Below are 18176 nucleotides of genomic sequence, written 5' to 3'. Positions count from 1 at the left end.
TAGAGCGCACAACGAAACGCGCTAAATTGTACCTGTGCGTGGCCGTTCCCGCCGCCGCCGCAGGTCTATCCCGGGCCGGAAGCCGGCGCCCGCCTTCTCGGGAAATTCTCTGGAGGGGGAGTGCGAGGGGAACCACAGTGGCTGCCTGGTAGCTCAAGGCTGGCGCGCACACGCACACGCCCAACTTTGCCGAGACGTCGGCGCCCCCCGGGCTCCCCCGCGCCCCCTGCGGCTCGGCAGGCTCGAAGACCAGTATCTCTCCAGGTCTGAGATAAGGTGTCCCCCACTCCCACACTTGCGTCTTTGAGAATGAGAGGGCGGGTGTTGGAGAGAAGGGGAGTAACGCTACGGATTCCCGGTTCACAAACACTCTACGCCCGCCCGCAGGGGCGCCGGCTCCAGCCCCGCCGCACCAGGTCCCCCAGACCCGCCTGTGACGACAGAGGGAGGAGGAGGCAGGGCGGAGAGCCGGGAGTCCGGGAGCTCTACCGACTGACCATCAGTACCAGCACTTTTGCTACTGGGGGACGGGGTGGGCGCGCAGATTGAGGGGCGCGCAGCAGAACTGCCCAACCCCAATACACTCTGGAGCGACCCTAAATAAGGGCGAGAAGAAAGATTCTCCACAGACGCCTTTTGGGTGGACGTGCCCCAGACGCACACTCGGACCCCGTGGTCCCGCGGCAGCTGCAGTGTTGGGGATAATTTAAATGGCTCTTACTTGAGAGGAGGCGTGATTTCCACGTTCGAGCGTCTTCGCTCCCCACCCCCTCTCCGCACCAGCCAGTGCGCGCCACCACCTGAGCCTGGCGAGAGCCCGGGCGCACGCAGTCTTCAGCCTCCTCCTTTCCGCCTCTGGGGGTACTTGGCTCTGAGCGGGTCCACCCGACGCCCCCAGGGAGAACTCTTTACTTTTTGTTTGGAAAATAGGGGCCATTTCTTTATTCATCTCTGGGTCTCCCCGGAGGAGGACAGGGGAGGGGACGGCGTTCGAGGCGGGCCGGGCCGGGGGAGGGGAGCGCGGGGAGGGGAGGGGACTGGGTGTAGCCTGGAATTCTCCGTCCTCGTGTTCCTAGGCTGGCGCGCAGAGTCTCCCCGAGATAGCGCCGCCGCCGCTCCCCGCGCCACCCCGTCGTTGGCCTTGGGGGTCGGGTGAGTGGGGTCATGACGCGCCGCGGGGGCTGCTCCGGGCCCCTCCCGCGCTGAGCCGGGACGCGGCCCCGCCGCGCGGAGCCCCTCGGGCTGGGAGGCGGCGGGGGGTGGGGAGGGCGCACGGGGTAGGGCGGGGTGGGGGCGGCGCGGAGGCCGCCAGGCTGGGGGGCTCTCTGGGCCGGCGCGGCCGCGGGCAGGAGGGCGTGTCTCCGGCCCGAGGGGACCCTCCCGAGGCGCGGCGCGGGACTCCCCGATGGTGGTGCCGCGGCTCCGGGAGAGCTCCGGGTCTCGCCTCCGCCGCCGCCGCCGCCGCCGCCGTCGCCGCCGCGGGCGCCACCACCGCCGCCGCCGCCGCCGCCGCCGCCCGAGCCCGCGCCGAGCGTGCGCCTCGCCCTCCTCCCGCGCCCGCTCTGCTCTAGGATGCTGCGGCAGGTTCTGCACAGGGGCTTGAGGACGTGTTTCTCCCGGCTCGGCCACTTCATTGCCAGTCACCCGGTCTTCTTCGCCTCGGCGCCCGTGCTCATCTCCATCCTGCTCGGCGCCAGCTTCAGCCGCTACCAGGTCGAGGAGAGCGTGGAGCACCTGCTGGCGCCCCAGCACAGCCTCGCCAAGATCGAGCGCAACCTCGTCAACAGCCTCTTCCCGGTCAACCGCTCCAAGCACCGACTCTACTCGGACCTGCAGACCCCCGGGCGCTACGGTCGGGTCATCGTCACCTCCTTCCAGAAAGCCAACATGCTGGACCAGCATCACACCGACCTGATCTTAAAGGTGAGAGGGGGGCTGGCGCGGGCAGCCTCCGCCGGCGCCGCTGCCGCGGCTGGGCTGGCTCTGCGCGGGGGTCCGGGCTGAGAGCGCCGCCTCTCCCATCCCAGGCGGCTGCCGCAGGGGCTCCCCTGCACCGCGCGCGCCTCGGAGGCCGCCCGGAGCCTCCTAGCCTCCTGGGCGGGGAGCGTCCGGGTCCGGGCCCGGCCCTGCCCTCGCCGCTGTCGCCGCCACCCCGGCAGCTGCTGCAACAGTTGGGGCGGCGGCAGCCACGGTGCTGTGGTCCGTGCGCTTGTTTTGGTCGCAGTGGTCTTGGGGGTGGGGAGGCTTGGGGGTAACTGGGCCAAGAAGGAGCAGAACAAGAGAAGACATTGTAGAAAGTCCTGGTACTTGAAAACAAAATATTACACTTGGGAGGGGGGAAGGATTCAGAGACCCCTCTTCCCTGTCCCCATTCTTTACCCCCTTCCTCTGACCTTTGGAGTGATTTCAGAAAGGCTGCTCGGAGGGGCTGGGGCCGTGAGGGGGCAAAGGAATGTGAGGCGGGATGGTGAGGAAAATGTCTCCTACCCCCCCAGAAAGAAGTGTGGTCCCTGGCGAGGACGCGGGGCTGCCCTGCTGCCCTCTTCCCAGACCGAGGTGGCCATCTCTGTCTTTCAGGGTAGGAAATGGTGTCTGTCGTTCGCAGTTATTTTGTCTTGCACAAGTAGCTCCCCTCTTCCGAAATGCAAAAACTTCTTTGGGAAAACAGGGATTCGACTAATCCACTTTTGTTTGGGTGCATTTGGGCGTGAGGGTGAGGGGCAGAGCCAGAAGGGTGAGGACAGAAGCCCGGCTGTGTGGCCCTAAGAAGAGCACAGGAAACCAAGCAGCTGGTTAGAGGGGGACGCTCGTGGAAACAGGTTGTGCCGTCAGCCGAGGTGGAAATTTGATGTGGAAAGTGAGGTTAATGGTGATAACTTTCAGGAAGTTCCTAAGAAAAGCAGAGGAGTGAGGACTAGAGATGGAAAAGTGGAGACCTTCAGAGAGAAAAGCAAAATTAGGTGAAAATGTTCCATCCAAGTCCCTGGTGGGAATTGTGGGGCTTGTTTACTTGAGGTGCCCCTCTGCGGAGGGCAGGGTACAACCAGTCCCAGCTGGAGCCCTGGGGCAGAGGCATAAAAGGGGCTGGTTTTGTGAGGGTCTCCGGTCCAGATCTGGGATTAGAGGTCGGTTAGATTTCTAGTCCACTTATGCCACGGGGGGTCAGCCAATGAACCTGGGGAACTCTCTCCTCTTTCCCTCTACAGGTAATCCTCTATATATCCCTGGAGACCAGCTAATTTTCCTATGTTATTTCCCTCCCTCTCTCTGTTGATGTGTTACCTATGGGCAATTAGTAATGAGGGGAACCTGACTAGGGACTCAGTGGAATTAGGACCTTCCCACGTTGAGTGGCTTGTGATATTTTAAATGGCACACACATCATCACAGAACCTTAGTAACAGTGGTCTGGAAATATTGCTTTTCTCATGATTATGCTTCCAACATCGAAGTGAGGGGTTTTTTTGTTGTTTTTGTGTGTGTGTGTGTCAATACTCCAGTGAACATATTCTGACACACAGAAAAATACGGCCCCAAATTTCCCCAAGAAAACACATAGTAGTTTCATCACAGGCTTAAGGAAACTATAATTTAGCCAGTCCTGACAGCTGGAAAGCTGCCCCACGTTTTGATAGATGATCTACTAAATGATGTTTCTCTTTGTATTTTTTTTTTTTCCCAAGGTGATGTTTCTACTGGCTTTTCCCCCCCCCTAACAAACCGTCACGCCACTGTGACGGGCACTCACCAGTTACATTCACTCTCAAGGTTAATGAGACATCAACAGGCACATCAGATCTCTTTTCAACAGGATTGTTTCTCTCCTATTTGATTTTGATCTGTTCAGGACACAAAACCGTATTATCAGAGAAAGTTGGGACTGGAGAGAAAGGGAGGCTGTCTTTGCCTCCATGGCTAAAGGGCAACTTTAAAGGACAGCTGTCTTGTCAGTAAATTGTTTTCAGATTCAAGATGGTTTTTCATGTGCTAGGTATCTGGGGAAAATCAAAACCAAGTCAAATAGTGGTCAGAAGCCATTTCAAGCTGATGGCTCTCTGGTCAAATGAATTCATACAATTTATAAAAACTCAGACCTAGGAAACTGAGGGAATTGCCTCAATTTTATATATCCATTTTTTTCTTTCTACATCTAACTCTTATATCCGGACAGTTCTGAGCTGGGGGACAGAAAAATGGACCTCCAGTAGTCATGGTAATGTGAAGTAGGGAAAGGAGCACTTATCATAATTTGTCTTTCTTCCCATGAGATGAAGATGTGTCCTTTACAAAAGGTGTCAGGAGTCAAAGAGTCACTGTTTCTGCCCGTACTAGTGTTGTTCTGATACTTTGCTGCTGGAATCAAGGATAGCCCTGACAGCTAACATTGCACACAGCACCATCCAGCTCCTGCCTATTTGATGGCATCACATTTGAAACGAAGTGGACAAAACATAAGCAGGGTTTTATGAAGGCTTTCTCAGGCCCCGTTACGAAACCAGAGGAAGAACCTTGCAGGGCTATGTCATTACTCCTCATGGTGCTCTGCGGTTGTACCCATTTTACGAAGGAGATCCTTCTTGGGATATTAGTCCAGTTATTTTCTGAGCAAAAATAGACTGGGAAGGGATGACAACAAAAAATACAAACCCAGGTTGATTTTTTTAAAATACAATTGAGAGTAACACCAAGAAAAAAAATCTACACTGGTCTCATTCGGAGAAGCTTTCTCAAATTTGTGCAGGTGACATGGTTACCATACTCAGAGTGTACAGTGTAGATTTCCACCGCAAACTGTGAGAGGGGTGACTGTCCCTAGCAATGGTTTCCTCTGAGGTCTGCGGGGCAAAGAGGTAATTTGGGGTGAAGGGGGTGGGACCTGATGGTGCTGATAAAGGATCAACCATTAATTTCTGGACATCTTTAAAAGTCTTCGTTTCACTAGAAGATTAAATTTAGCTCATTATTATATTTTAACAGAAAATCCATGATGTTCATCTTGGAGCAAATTTCAGAGTAGCCCCTCATGAGCTTTTATAAATCTGTTTCTTCTTGATCACCGAAAATGAAGTGTAAGGAGGTCTTGTTGGTAATTGATCTGGGCTGTGACCAAGACACTACCTGATTTATCCCAGAATCATCCATGTAGAATGAAGAACCAGTTTAGCCCAGTCCTTACAAGAATGATATCACCTTTATACCACATACAGTACGTTTAAACACAGCAAACGCCTCAGGGTAAAAGTGCTGTGATCCCATTTTACAGAGGAGAAATCTGCTCCTTACAAATTCACTGACTTGTCCATGGCAAGAAGACGAGGACAGAAAACAGGACAGGACGGGACAGGGTTTTGACCTCCAGTCCAGTACTCTTCACTCTAATTTACTGCCTCCCATACGATAAACTACTCGAATGACTTAAAATGTACATTTTTTAAATCCAAATGAAGTATATTTGACTAAAGTCTCATTCTCGTCTCACAGTGTTGTCTTGACAGTGGTAACTGGATGGTGAGGACATTTTCTTGACTGATTCTGTCTGGTGTCCGTGAAAATCCCCAGAGAGAAACTCTAAATGCCCAAAGTAAAGCATAAGATGTGTGGAATTAGCAATACACAAAGAGAGAAAGATAAAATGTTTTACTGGAAAAATCTCTGGATGATTGGGTGAAGCTATTTCCTACTTGAGCAGTGTTCACTGTCCACATGGAGTCGACCCCAGTGCCTCACACAGTCGCTGGCACATTCTAAACCCTCACTAAACCCTCACTAACTACTTGTCACATGGACCTGCCCTAGTTTATTCAGACATTTATGTGACGGGTAAAGAAAACTCCATAGAAACTACCTTGAAACGTATTTTCAAAATGACATGTTTTCATTTTTGCAGTTTCTAGGCTTCTCTTTTTCCATGATACCGTTCTTCCTTCCTTGATAACCTCTGTAGTCCTATTAAAACATATTTCAGTTTTCAAATTGTGTAGGGGCATTTCCTTTGTACAACTTCTTCTTCTTCTTTGAAGGAACCCCCTAGGATATTTTATTCCAAACCAATGGGAAGACACATCCTCACTATGCAGACATTCTTCCACTTAGGGGGAATCTCATTTTGTTCAAATAAATACTGACTTTCAATTTTTTTAAAAAAAAAAACTTTTTATGCTTAAATACATTAAATAGAACTAAGTTGCAAAACAAGAGTAGCAGCGTTTAACTTGGAGTTCATTAATTCAGGCTTTCCAAGAAGGGCAGCCGAACTGCTGGCTCAGGGTCATGAAGACCTCGTAGCTGGATCCAGATGCCAGTTGTTTCCAAATACTGTCCCAGCACTTGTAGCCACTTCAGGAAGAGCCATCGTTCCTCTCTCTGCAGTCTAAGGGTGGGCCAATTCCAGCCGACTTTTGAGCTCAGAAGGTGTGTTTGTATTTTTAAAATATTGTAACAAAACAAAAACAAAGAATATGAGGCAGAGATGGCATGTGGCTCTCAAAGCCTAAAACTATTTATTCTTTGGTACTTTACGTCAAGAAGTTCCTGTACTGTCTTCCAAACCCCTTTACTGGAGCAATTTCCGGAAGTGAGCACTGTTAAGTCACGTGGAAGGCAGCGGTTCTCCCCGAGGGGTGGTTTTGCCCCCAAGGGGACACTGGGCGACGGCTGGACACATTTTTCACTGTCAGTACTCGGGGGCGGCTGCTGGCATCCGGTGGGTGGAGGTCATGGATGCTGTTAAACATCCTGCAGGCACAGGACAGCGCCCCATAGCAGAGAATTATCTGGCCCCAAACCCTGCTTCAGGGGGTTCCTTTGTGTTTCTCTGGCTTTGTTAGGGCATTTTTTTTCCAGCTGCACTGATTACGTAAAATGAAAAAATGCCAAAGAGAAGTTCACATCTTACAGAACTTTGGCTGGAGACAAATACTATGACCTCTTGAGATGTTTTTGAGGGCAGTTGGGCAGAGATCAGATTCTCCAGCGTAATCTTCCCTCTCCCTCACACCTCTGTCCTTTATAGTCTAAACCCCACTGTAGAGGAACCCAAGAAACCCAATGCAGTGTAGCTGCCTGGATGGCAAAGCTGCTCCGTTGGCGCTGGCCTTGAGACCTGTTGGGATGGCCGTAGCCGGCAGGCCGGACCCACAGCTCTAACAGTCGTCTGCTGGGCCAGGCTCCTCCCGACAGCGTGTAAGGCCCCACCGGGAGCCATGACCTGCTGAGGAGGCGGGAAGCTGTGCTTTGTTGCCTGGTCCAACTGCTTGGCTTTTCGGAACACAAAACGAAAAAAGAGCTTGCATCCAAGGAGCAGTGGGCCAAAGACCCCTGGGTTTGGAGGCCACCTTAAAGGTCATCTTTGCAGATGCTGACACTGGAATCTGCTCTTAGCATCTCAGGGTGCTTTTTCTGGTGACAGGTGCCATGGCCACTGGAGCAGCCCAGTCCCTTCGGTGAGCTACATGAGTGGCAGGTACTCTGAGAAAAGATGGAGGCCGAGCCTGAAAGGGCAGCGTTTATGCATCTCCTGGGCCAGCCACAGGCCTTTTGCATTTCATCTGTGCACTAGGGGGAAATTAAGGAGAGACTGAGATCACTATTCCTTCTCCTTACATTTCATAGACGGTGCATCCCAGTAATCCAAGCACGGTATCAAGCTAGGGTTGTCTGCCTTCACTGCACATTTCAGTGGTGTGAGTGGTATCCTCGAATGGCCACCCTGCTTGTCTCCTTTAGATTTGGGGAGCAGTCTCTTACTTCCCCATGCAGATGACCACTGGGGGCAAATTTGGGTAAACTGTTCATTTAAACTGAAATGTAAAAATAAAGCTGTAGCGGGAGAGGAAGCCCACCTTTTTAATGATGCATAGTATCTTGATAGATGCTCTATTAGAGTAAGAGAAGCCTGATCTTAAAAAATTAACACAAACACTGAACCTCTCCGGACTCGCCAGACTTACAAACCTCGCAAAAAGAACAGATGAGCATTTAATGGGTGACTCCTTCCGCTAAGAGAAGGAGAAGGAAGCTAAAAGTTCTTTGATTCCTGCCTGAGAGGGCACAGCATCCCTTGGCACAGGAGCTAGGGAGGTGCAAGGTGCTGGGGAATCTGATCAACTCTGACTTCGTGAGACGTTCCATCTGGTACCTGACTTTGGGGCTCAGTGTGAGCCCCAAGTGATACTTGAGATAGGCTTGACGCAGACCTTTGAAGTCACCTGCTTGGCAGCACATCACAGCAAGCAGGCCTGTCTGCGGGGCTGCCTGTGCTGCTGCCACATGCCCGGAAGGCCGCAGAACTTCCGAGGACTCCTGCCAGACTGATTTAATGACCAGCAGGGGAGGTGAGTAATCGCTAACCTTTAGAAGACAAAAAAAAAAGGAAATCAACACCAGTTGTTACTTGATACGGGAAGCCCTAAATAATATGTCGTGCCTTCAACTTCAGAATTCATATTTTGAACAAAAGGAGGCAATGAGGGAAGAGGGAAGCTCTTTTTATCTTCTTGCTCTCTAAGAAATTCTCCTGAGAATATTGTTTCTGGTATTTTGAAAGATCCCCATTGTTAGGTCTTCCACTTTAAGTTTAACTTCTGGGTTCCAAGTAGAGTCGAGATGAGGATTTTCATGCAAGCAGATACCTTGGGAGGTGATACCCAAAAATCCCGGTAAGAATGTGGGGACATGAAACGGGGTGGCGGGCAGCCAGTCAGGGGAGCCAGGTGTCCACTGCGGGCACCCGGGGCTCAGTGTGGCTGGGGAGCTCTGAGACATACTGGGGCACACACGTCCAAGTTTCCCACCTGTGGGTGAAGACGCCAGCTATTTATTCCCCAACTCTCCAGCCACCATCAGTCAATCGAGCTGCATCTGGGGCACTAAATAAGCCTCTGACAATTCCAGATGCTCTATGTGCCCCCTTGAATCAGAACTGTCCTTGTTGCATTATGAAAGCCTCAGGCGAAGAGCTGCAGGTGTTTCTAGTAAGAGGACTTGGCATGCGGAGGGGAGGGGGCCCTGAGAGCATCCGCCCCACAGGTCTGACCCCCATCTAGGGTTACACGTCTCGGAGCTTAGGGCTCACATCCCTAGGCCATGTTCCTCCCTTCACTCAACAAAATGGCCATGACTGCATCTCCATGAAGCTACAGGCAAGAATGATCCAGCAGAGCTGTTTCGTTACTCTTGAATTCGAAAACCCATTTTCATTTTCAGGTCCTCCACTGGATGGTGGTAAAGATGATTCCCAACAGGGCTTGGACACCACCAGGACTGGGAGTTTTCTATGCCAAACCCCCAGGTCTGAGGGGCCCCGATCCAGCCCCTCTTCATGAATACAAGTCCGCAGGCTGCTTCTCATAGCTCCATCTGCACACAGGGACTCTTGTTGCTCTCTTCCCTAGAAATGCGTTCACTCCTTACTTCGGGTCCAACTCACATGCTTCCTACTTTGTAAGGCCTTCCCACATTCATGGCTCCTTCCCTCCCTTAAGTCTATCTGGCTTTCAGTCATGTCCACATTCCTTAATGCTTAACTATACATTATTATATAATCCACTGTATTGTCGCCTGATATTTTCTCTTAAATAAGACCATAAGCTCTTCAAGGGCAGGAACAATGTCTCATATTCCCAGATTTCTCCCAGAACCTAGCATAATGTGGAGTGTGCAGCAGGTAGTTAATAAATTACTGCCAGTTGATGGTTTATAGGATGGAAAATGTGCTCTCCCTTCCCTATTGATTTATTTTGGTCACACTAGAACTGCTAATTTCTCAGCATTGAAGGTGAGATTCCTTTGCCCATTTTTCCATGGGCACCACGACTTTGCCAAATACCACAACTACACCAAATCCTAATTGTCTCAAGGAAAAAAAATGCATCTCGGCTATAGGATGATCACTATAAGCACTCAAAAAAAAATCTTTGTGATACTCAATACACCTTACTTTTGTGAGGTTCGCCTTATAGCCTCTTGTTTTTGTTCTTGTTTTGGTTTGGCATCTAGGTGAGTGGTCATACTGAGTAAAAGAGGAATTGCTCTTGGACTCTTTTTAAGAGTCCAGTCACCTGGACACCTTGTGAAAATACAGGTTCTGCTTCAGCCCAGGGTGGGGCTGCAAGTCTGGATTTCTAACAAGCTCTCAGGCAACGCTGCTGGGCAGTAGAGCGCATGCTGAGTAGCAAGGCTCGGACTTACCTGTTGTGAACAGGACGCTGGATTTGGAGTCAGGGAAACCAAGCTCAAGTCCCAATTTCCAGAACTCCGTGACTTTGAGTAAGTTGCTGACCCTCCCTGAGAAACAGGTTCTTCACCCACACTGAGTGTAATAGCATCCTGTGCACCCACTTATGGTAAGGACGCACTGAGATAAGGTACATGACGACTCTGTGTAACCACAGCCTTCTGTAGGGTATGTGATCGTTATTGCTCTTGGCCTTGAAAATGACTGTCATTCCTTCCTAAGTGCCAACTCCCCCAGAGCCATTGTCACCTGTTGAGTAAATAACACATCTAAGCTTTTTTTTCCCCCCTTTGATCCAGCAGGCCATAATGGGTACTCAATCTCCATTCTTAATACTCAGATTGGCAATGTGTTGGTTTTTAATGACTCCATTTGGGTCGTAACAGATGACTGGATTCATCCTACTTCTGAACATGCAGCTCCTAAGTTCTTAGGCAGGCAGAGCTGTCAATTGGGTGGACTGCATTTTGCCTCCTCGAGGTGGTTTCTTGGGGTTCAGAACCTCATCTTCATGCTTGACAGAGCTTCACACACAAAGGAAGCCTTCACTTCCTGCCCAGGAAAGTGTCTTTGGAATTAAAAGCTCTGGGAGGCTGTGGGCTCCTGCTTCAAGGTTCCCTTCACCACTCCTCACAGCATGCCAGACAGGGATTCTCCAGCTATTTAGGTGAGAGAGTTGATAACTCTCCTCTCTCACTTAATTTACATGACTACAGTGTTTCCCTGAGAAATCTTGCCGACATAAGTAGATCTGCAAGCACTTCAAAGGGAAAGTGCCCTCAGAATTGCCAGAGATCAGGAAAACCAGGCAAAGTGATAATTGTAAAGCCCTTTGAAACTGTGAAATGTAAAATTTTGCTGACTGGGGGTTTTAATCATTTAGGTCAGTGCATTTCCCCACCTTCCCCTTTCTAAAATTTCTTTTTATGGGGTTATAAAAGAAATCTATAATTATTTAGGATCAAAATCAAATCCACCAAAGAAAATCCCCCCTGCCTACCTGGTTCTCTTTGCCAGAACTCTTCAAATGGATCTAACCTCAGTATAAGTGAGGATTAGCACTTCTTCTCAAATTTGAATATGCTTTCGAATTCCCTGGGAATTTTATTAACATGCATATTCTGATTCAGAGTAGGTCTGAGACAGCAGGCCTAAGATCCTACACTTCTAACAAGCTCCCAGGGCTGCTGCTGCTGGTTTGAGAACCACGCTGACTACAGCAGTGGCTTAGTGGACCCGAGGAACCTTTGTGTTTCCTAATTACTCAGTGCCATTGAATTGCTTCCATACTGTAAGGGAGTGGCTCTCCAGCTTGAGCGGGTATCCCCTGGAGGGCTTGTTCCAACACAGATTCTGGGTCTCACCCGAGTTTCTGATTCTGTAGGTCTGAGGTGGGACCTGAGAATTTGCATTTCTAACAAGTTCCCAAGGTGATGCTGTTCCCATTGGCCCAGGGAACACATTCCGAGAGCCACTTCTATAAAGCATCTTGGTAATTAGCTGCCAGGTGTAATTCCAGAAATACAGTCTCCCTCTCTGTGGAACCCGGCCCACAGGTATAAGCAGGGTGCAAGATATATTTGCTCAGCAGTTAATTCTGAACGATGCTGCAACAGCTATTGTGCAAATGCTACTTCGTAAGTGTGAACCTTTTAAGTTTGCAATTTAAGGCAAGCGTATTGGACAGAGGGGCCTGCTCTGCTGCCTGTTTGGGGTTTTTGGAAAAGGGGCTGAGAATAAGAAAGGACAGTCTGAGATGGAGTGGGGGCAGGGGAGACATAAGCCCCCTACCCACACGTACGCTGTAGATGTTGTTGCTACCATCACTGTGTGATTGCCGAAGTTTCCTTTTTCCAGAGACTTCCCACACAGGGTCACCTGCCATTTGCTTTTGCAGAAACTTTCTTTTACATCAAACCAGAAGGCACAGTGGGTACAAACAGGAGCTGCATGTTGTGTTTTTGAGGCAAGGACCCAGCTCTGTGGTTGCCAGAGGCGAGGTGTCCCCAGGGAGGGCCCAACAGCTACTGTTCAGTTTCAGCTACTGTCTGATGTCAGTGCTGTTAAAGAGACGGAAAGTAGAGCTGAAGTGAACTTCAGTAAGTACTGGTTTGGGCATAGTGGAATAAGCACTGCAGAGCCCCCAGGTTCTGTGTTTGAGGCTGTGAACCGTTAACGTGTCCTTGATCAAGTCGCTTAACCTCTCTGGGGTCTCAATTTTCTCACCCATGAAATGGGATCAGCAACATCATCATCACAGGGTTGGAAGATAAAAGGAGATACGTGTGTGAACAAAATTCATCAAGTGAAATATGCCTAAGGCCACACTAATCTCACAATTCCTGCACTGAATACACATGTTTGTCCAGGGCAAGAGAACAAGCCTCTGGGGATTCCTAAGGGAAAAGAGTAAGTGGCTTAGTTGGTTGACATGTTTCATACCACCATTTCCTTTTGTAAAAAGTTCCTGTAGAGTCAGTGGCTACCTTTTATGAAGCAGAAGCTTTGCTGACATGGCCTCATACTCTTAGATAGTGTAATACTGCATCGGTCTATATTTTTACTTTGAAAGACCCAAGGAGAATAAAAAATAGCCTATCTGTTCATCCACTGTTGACACTTCTAAAGCCTTAGACCTGCACTGTCCAATTCAGAAGCTACTGGCCACATGTGGCTACTTGACTTAAATTTAAGTTAATATAATTAGAAATTCATTCCCTCAGTTGCAGTAGCCACTTTCCAAATGCCCCATAGCCACAAGTGCCTGTAGTGGACAGAACAGGTAAAGCACATTTTCACCATCAGAGAACGTTCTATCCAACATTGCTGCTTTTCACAGATAAAATAACTGATACATCCTATGGCTTAACTAATAAGCAGGAGAATCAGGATTCAAACACAGGACTGGCTTGTAAAACATCATTTAAAAACAACTATACCAGATTGCCTCCATGAAATACAGAAATAGATGAGTAAGGCATGACCTCGGTGTCTGATGGCCTCGAGGCAGTATTTCAAACAGTAACAGAGTAAGGGGGAGAACCTTCAGTTTCCGCTTCAACATGTTAAGAGTTTGGAAGTTGTCACTCCCATCTATACACTGAGAAAAACATAGACAAACTGAAAATCAATGACTTCTCTTGGACACATCAGAGAACTGAGGTCACAGGGAAACTGTCATCCCAAAATCTGTAGAGGCAGGCACATCCATACAGACATAGACATAATCTGCTTACCTGAAGCAGAAGGCTCCAGTAGAAACACTTAAATGGTAATTTTGATAAATTGATGGAGCCTTAGTGTGGACTAGCATGAGAGTGAGAGACTCCTGGGAGCTGCAGTCACTGTCTTTATAGGGGAAGGAATCAGGAGACTCACATCTTCTTGGGCTTCATCTCCAGAAACCCCACCAGATTCCCAAGGTGAAGATCTGGTAGGGAGAGGTGAAAGAATAATCACTGTGAAATCCACCCAGTCTTCTCCATAACAAAGGCCTACTCTCTAAAGAAGAGGATTTTGCTAGAGTGCAATTCTTAAACTTTGTCCTAGGTTCCTCCCCACTGAAGCCCCTTTCAGCCTTCCTGTCTCACCTAAGTGGGGGGAAAAGAGTCCACAGATGTCAAGACTTCAAGGAAATAGACTAGAAGTGCTACATCCAGGGATGGAAGTCGGGGGGGGCGGGGGCTATACCACTGGAGAAATATTTGTGGAAGTCATAGCCCCAAAACACAGGCCCACTTAAAGACTGAGATTTCATCAGGAGATTATTATATAGCATTTCCCCTCCCTAAATCTTACCACCATATCAATAAGGTTCCAGGATAATAATAGTGGATTACAGCTGCATGATATAAACTCTCTCTGAGAAGGAGTACTTAGGGAAGCCCAAAGTCAAGAGGATAAACAAAAACAATGACAATGGAGGAATTTGAAGCTTCTGGTACATATAGCCCCAACAAACATTAAATACACCCCAACTCCTAGAGGGACGTAAGTCCTCATTGTAAAGGCCCATTCACCTCAGTTAGCATTAACTGATAAAACATGCCCAGCTTTGGAAAAGAAAATTACAAGGATGCCAAAAGAAAATAAATACAGTCTGAAGAGACAAAGGAGCACTGGTACCATACTCAGATATGACACAGATGTTAGAATTATCAGACAGGAAATTTAAAATAGCTATGATTAATGTGTTATGGGCTTTAATGGAAAAAGTAGACATTAAGAACAAAGAGATGATATAAGTAGAGAGATAGAAACCCTCAGGATGAATCAAAAGGAAATGCTAGAAATTGAAACTGTAGCAGAAATGAAGAATGGTTTTGATGGAATTATCAGTAGATTCAACACAATCCAGGAAGGAATCAGTGAGCTTGAGTATAAGGTAATAGAAACTTCACAAACTGAAGGACAGAGATACAAGAGTGAAAACACCCCAGAACATACAAGAATTGTAGGATAATATCAAAAGGTATAATATACACACAATTAGACTGTCAAAAGGAGAAGAGAGAATGCAGCAGAAAAAATATTTGAAGTAATAATGACCAAGAACTTCCCAAAATTAATGATGGACACTAAATTACAGATCCAAGTAGCTCAGAGAACACTAAGGAGGATAAGTACCCATAAAGCCACACTTAGGCATATCATATTCAAACTAGAAAAGAACAAAAACAAAGAGGAAATCTTGAAAGAAGCCTGGTGTGGGGGGCAGGGGAGGAGACACTGTACATATAGAGAAACAAAAATAAGAATTATATCAGACTTCTCATCAGAAACCACACAAGCAGGAAGACAGTGGGGTGAAATAAAGAGTTGAAAGAAAAAAAATCTCACCAACCTAAAATTCTGTATCCAGCAAAACTATGCTTCAAAGTGCAGGAGATGCAAAAAATTTCTCAGATAAACAAAAACTGAAAGAATTCACTGCCTGCAGACCTGTCCTGCAAGAAATGTTCTTCAGGCAGAAGAAAAATTACATGGGTCCAAAACTCCTATCTACTAAAGAAGAGTGTTAGAGAAGGAATAAAAGGTGAAATAAAGTCTTTTTAGTTCTCTTTTTCTTAATCTAAAAGATAACTATTTAAAGCAATAATAGTAATAACATTATGTGATTAGAACATATAGATTAAGTGGAATGAATGTCAGCCATGTCACCAGGGACAGGAGGGAGGAATTGGAAATACTCTATTATAACCCAACTGTACTACACATAAAGCATTACAGTATTATTTGAAGATGAACTTAGATTAGGTATAAATATATAGTGTTAAGTACTAGAGCAACCACTAAAATTTTTTTTGAAAGAAGTAAGGTTGATATACCAAGGGAAGAGATAATACAGAATAACTTAAAATTCTCAATTAAAACCAGATAAGGCAGAAAAAGAAGGGGAAAAATAAACAAATGCAACAAATAGAGAACAGCTACAACCACGGTAGATATTAATCCAATTGTATCAGTAGTTACTTTAAATATGAATGGTGTTAAATATGCCAATTAAAAGACAGTGACCCAGAGGGGACCAAGAAAAAACAAGACCCAACTCTATCTTGCCTATAAGAAACCCACTTTAAATAGAAAGACTGAGACAGGTTAAGAATAAATGGATAGAGGAAGCTATACCATGTTAACGCTAATCAAAACAAAGCTGGAATAGCTATATTAATTTCAGATGTGGCCGACTTTGAGCAAGGAAAATTATCAGGAATAAAGAGGGCATTACATAATGATAAAGGGATCAATTCTCCAAGAAGATATTAAATCCTAAACATGTATGCACCTAACAACAGAGCATTAAAATACATGAGGCAAGAACCCATAGAACTGAAAGGAGAAAGAGACCCATTCTTATAGTTGGAGCCTTCAACGTTCCTCTGTCAGTAATTGACAGGGCAAACAGGCAGAAAGTCAGTAAGTATACAGATGACTTGGACAGAAGGAAGGGGCAGGATGTTTAATAATCTGGGGAGAGTCATGATTTAATTTTTATAAGGATAGCTCTTATAGAAGTGTAGGGGTTAAGTTGGAGAAGCAAGATACTGGAGATAGGTAGATCCCCTCCTCCACCCAGAGAACTTTCACTTCAAGTCTGTAAGCAAGAGGCTTTGAATAAGATAGCTATAGGAGCAAAAAGGAGATAGATTAGACCACCATTTTCCAAAATGTGTTTTAGGAAAGTTTCCTTTGATGTTGCAAAAAAAATTTGGGTTCTGTGACAAAATAACATTGGGAAACAATGTTTATGGTATCTACATATCAGAGCCCCCATAGTGAGTGCACATTAACATATCAAAGGCTTTCAAAGGAAATCTATTTAACTCTGTCCTGCTCAGCATTTCTCAAGTTTATTTGGTCATGGATACTTTTTACTTTTTTGGTGACCCCTATTAACATCCCAAGGAACTAATATGCTTCAAAACACACGGAAAATATTATCCCTAAAATAGGGAGGTGGGATTAATAGGGCTTAAGGTTCATTGGATGTGTGAGTAAACAAAGGGGAAAAACGTGACATTGGCCTAGAGGTTTCCCACCTGGGTGAGTAGAAAGAGGACGCTGTAAACCATAAGAAGCGGGTGGGAGAAAAATCTGGAAGAAAAGATTCTCCTGTTGGATATATACCAGTTGGAGAGGTGAGGCACTGATGTGAACCAGTGATTGGACAGCATAAATGTGACAAGCCAAACCATGGCAGTGGAATTCATTGCCTAAGAAGAGTGCATTTGAATGTGAAAAAAATCAGAAATGCCAGAGACAGAATCTTGAGTAATATCAGATGTACAAGGTAGGCAAAGGTAGAGGAGTCAGACAGATGCTGGATAGCCAGGTTAAGAGGTAGGAGGAGAGAAGAAAGTCGTGTCATGGAATTCATCATGGCAGAGAGGTAGAGTTTAAGTCAAACCATACATATTTATTGAGCACCTTTGTTTGCCAGGCATATAGTACAGGATGCAGCAGTGAAGAAAGCACACCCATGCTTTAATGGAGCCGACTGGATTCCCCTTGAAAAGCTCAACATGCTTAACCATCTTAGATATTTTTAAAGTATTACTTTGACCCCACATTATTGCCTTAACTGTATCTGCTGGGAGTTTAGGTAAGTGAGGACTGAAAAGTAGCCATTGGATGTACATGCTTAGAAGTCATTGTTGAGTTTTGGTTGAGTGCTGGGCTAGAGTCTAGTCTGGAGTGGTTTGAGAAGTGAGTGGGAGGTGAGGAAATGAAGTTAGCAAGCATGAATCACTCTCTGAAGTGTAGTTGGAGACAAAAAATGTAAAGAACTCTTTACAGAAGGGGAGATGTGGCAGAAGCTGGAAGTGAAGTGGGGTCACCGAGGCCTTTTTTGTTGTTTTTTTTTTTAACATGGGAAAGACATGAGTGTATTTCAAAGCTCATGCGAAGGAACTAGTAGAAACAGAGGGCATGTTAGAGGAGATTAACAAGACTGGGAAGAAGGAAAGGAAAGCCAGAACCCAGTGGAAGAAATGGATCTTAGAGGGAGGGTCATGGCCTTGATTTCCACAGGGTGAAAGAATAGAAACAGATAGATGTGGAAATTTGTATGTGGTGACAGCAAGTTGAAGGCAATTTCTAAATGATGGCTTGGGGTTTTCTCAGCAAGACAGAAAACAAGGTCGGTAGCCGAAAGTGCATCTTGTCAAGTGCTAAAGAAAGTGAGCATTTGTCTAATATCCATGGGCTTGGAGGGCGATTGACAAGGCAATGAGGTAGTAACTGGTAGTAAATTGGAAGCCATCTCTTTAGCAGAATTTGGGTTTGAAAACGGAAGAATCTCACCTTCCCTTTTGTCTCAAGATAGGCAAAGTATAGAGAAGAAACTGAAGTGAAAGGCAAGTTGAGAGAGTTCACACTGGATACTTCTAAATTTCAGAAAAACAAAGTGGGTTATGTGGAAAGAAGGGTTTCTTTTTTTAAA

General features: G+C 46.8%; 1 protein-coding gene across 1 annotated transcript in view; it reads left to right on the top strand.

Annotated features, from left to right (window-relative positions):
* Positions 1-1516: 1516 nt before the first annotated feature.
* The window catches only part of PTCHD1 (patched domain containing 1), a 51762-nt gene continuing 35102 nt past the window's right edge, over positions 1517-18176 (top strand). The window contains exon 1 of the mRNA XM_081809047.1: positions 1517-1923. Coding sequence (XP_081665173.1) covers positions 1573-1923 — 351 coding nt within the window. The 5' untranslated portion in view covers positions 1517-1572. The remainder of the gene's footprint in view (positions 1924-18176) is intronic.

This window comes from Leptonychotes weddellii, chromosome X (assembly GCF_054177405.1).
Source record: "Leptonychotes weddellii isolate Sample4059 chromosome X, ASM5417740v2, whole genome shotgun sequence".
NCBI classification, from domain to species: Eukaryota; Metazoa; Chordata; class Mammalia; order Carnivora; family Phocidae; genus Leptonychotes; species Leptonychotes weddellii.
Note: the sequence above shows the minus strand (reverse complement) of the source record. Positions and strands in the feature narration are given on the sequence as shown.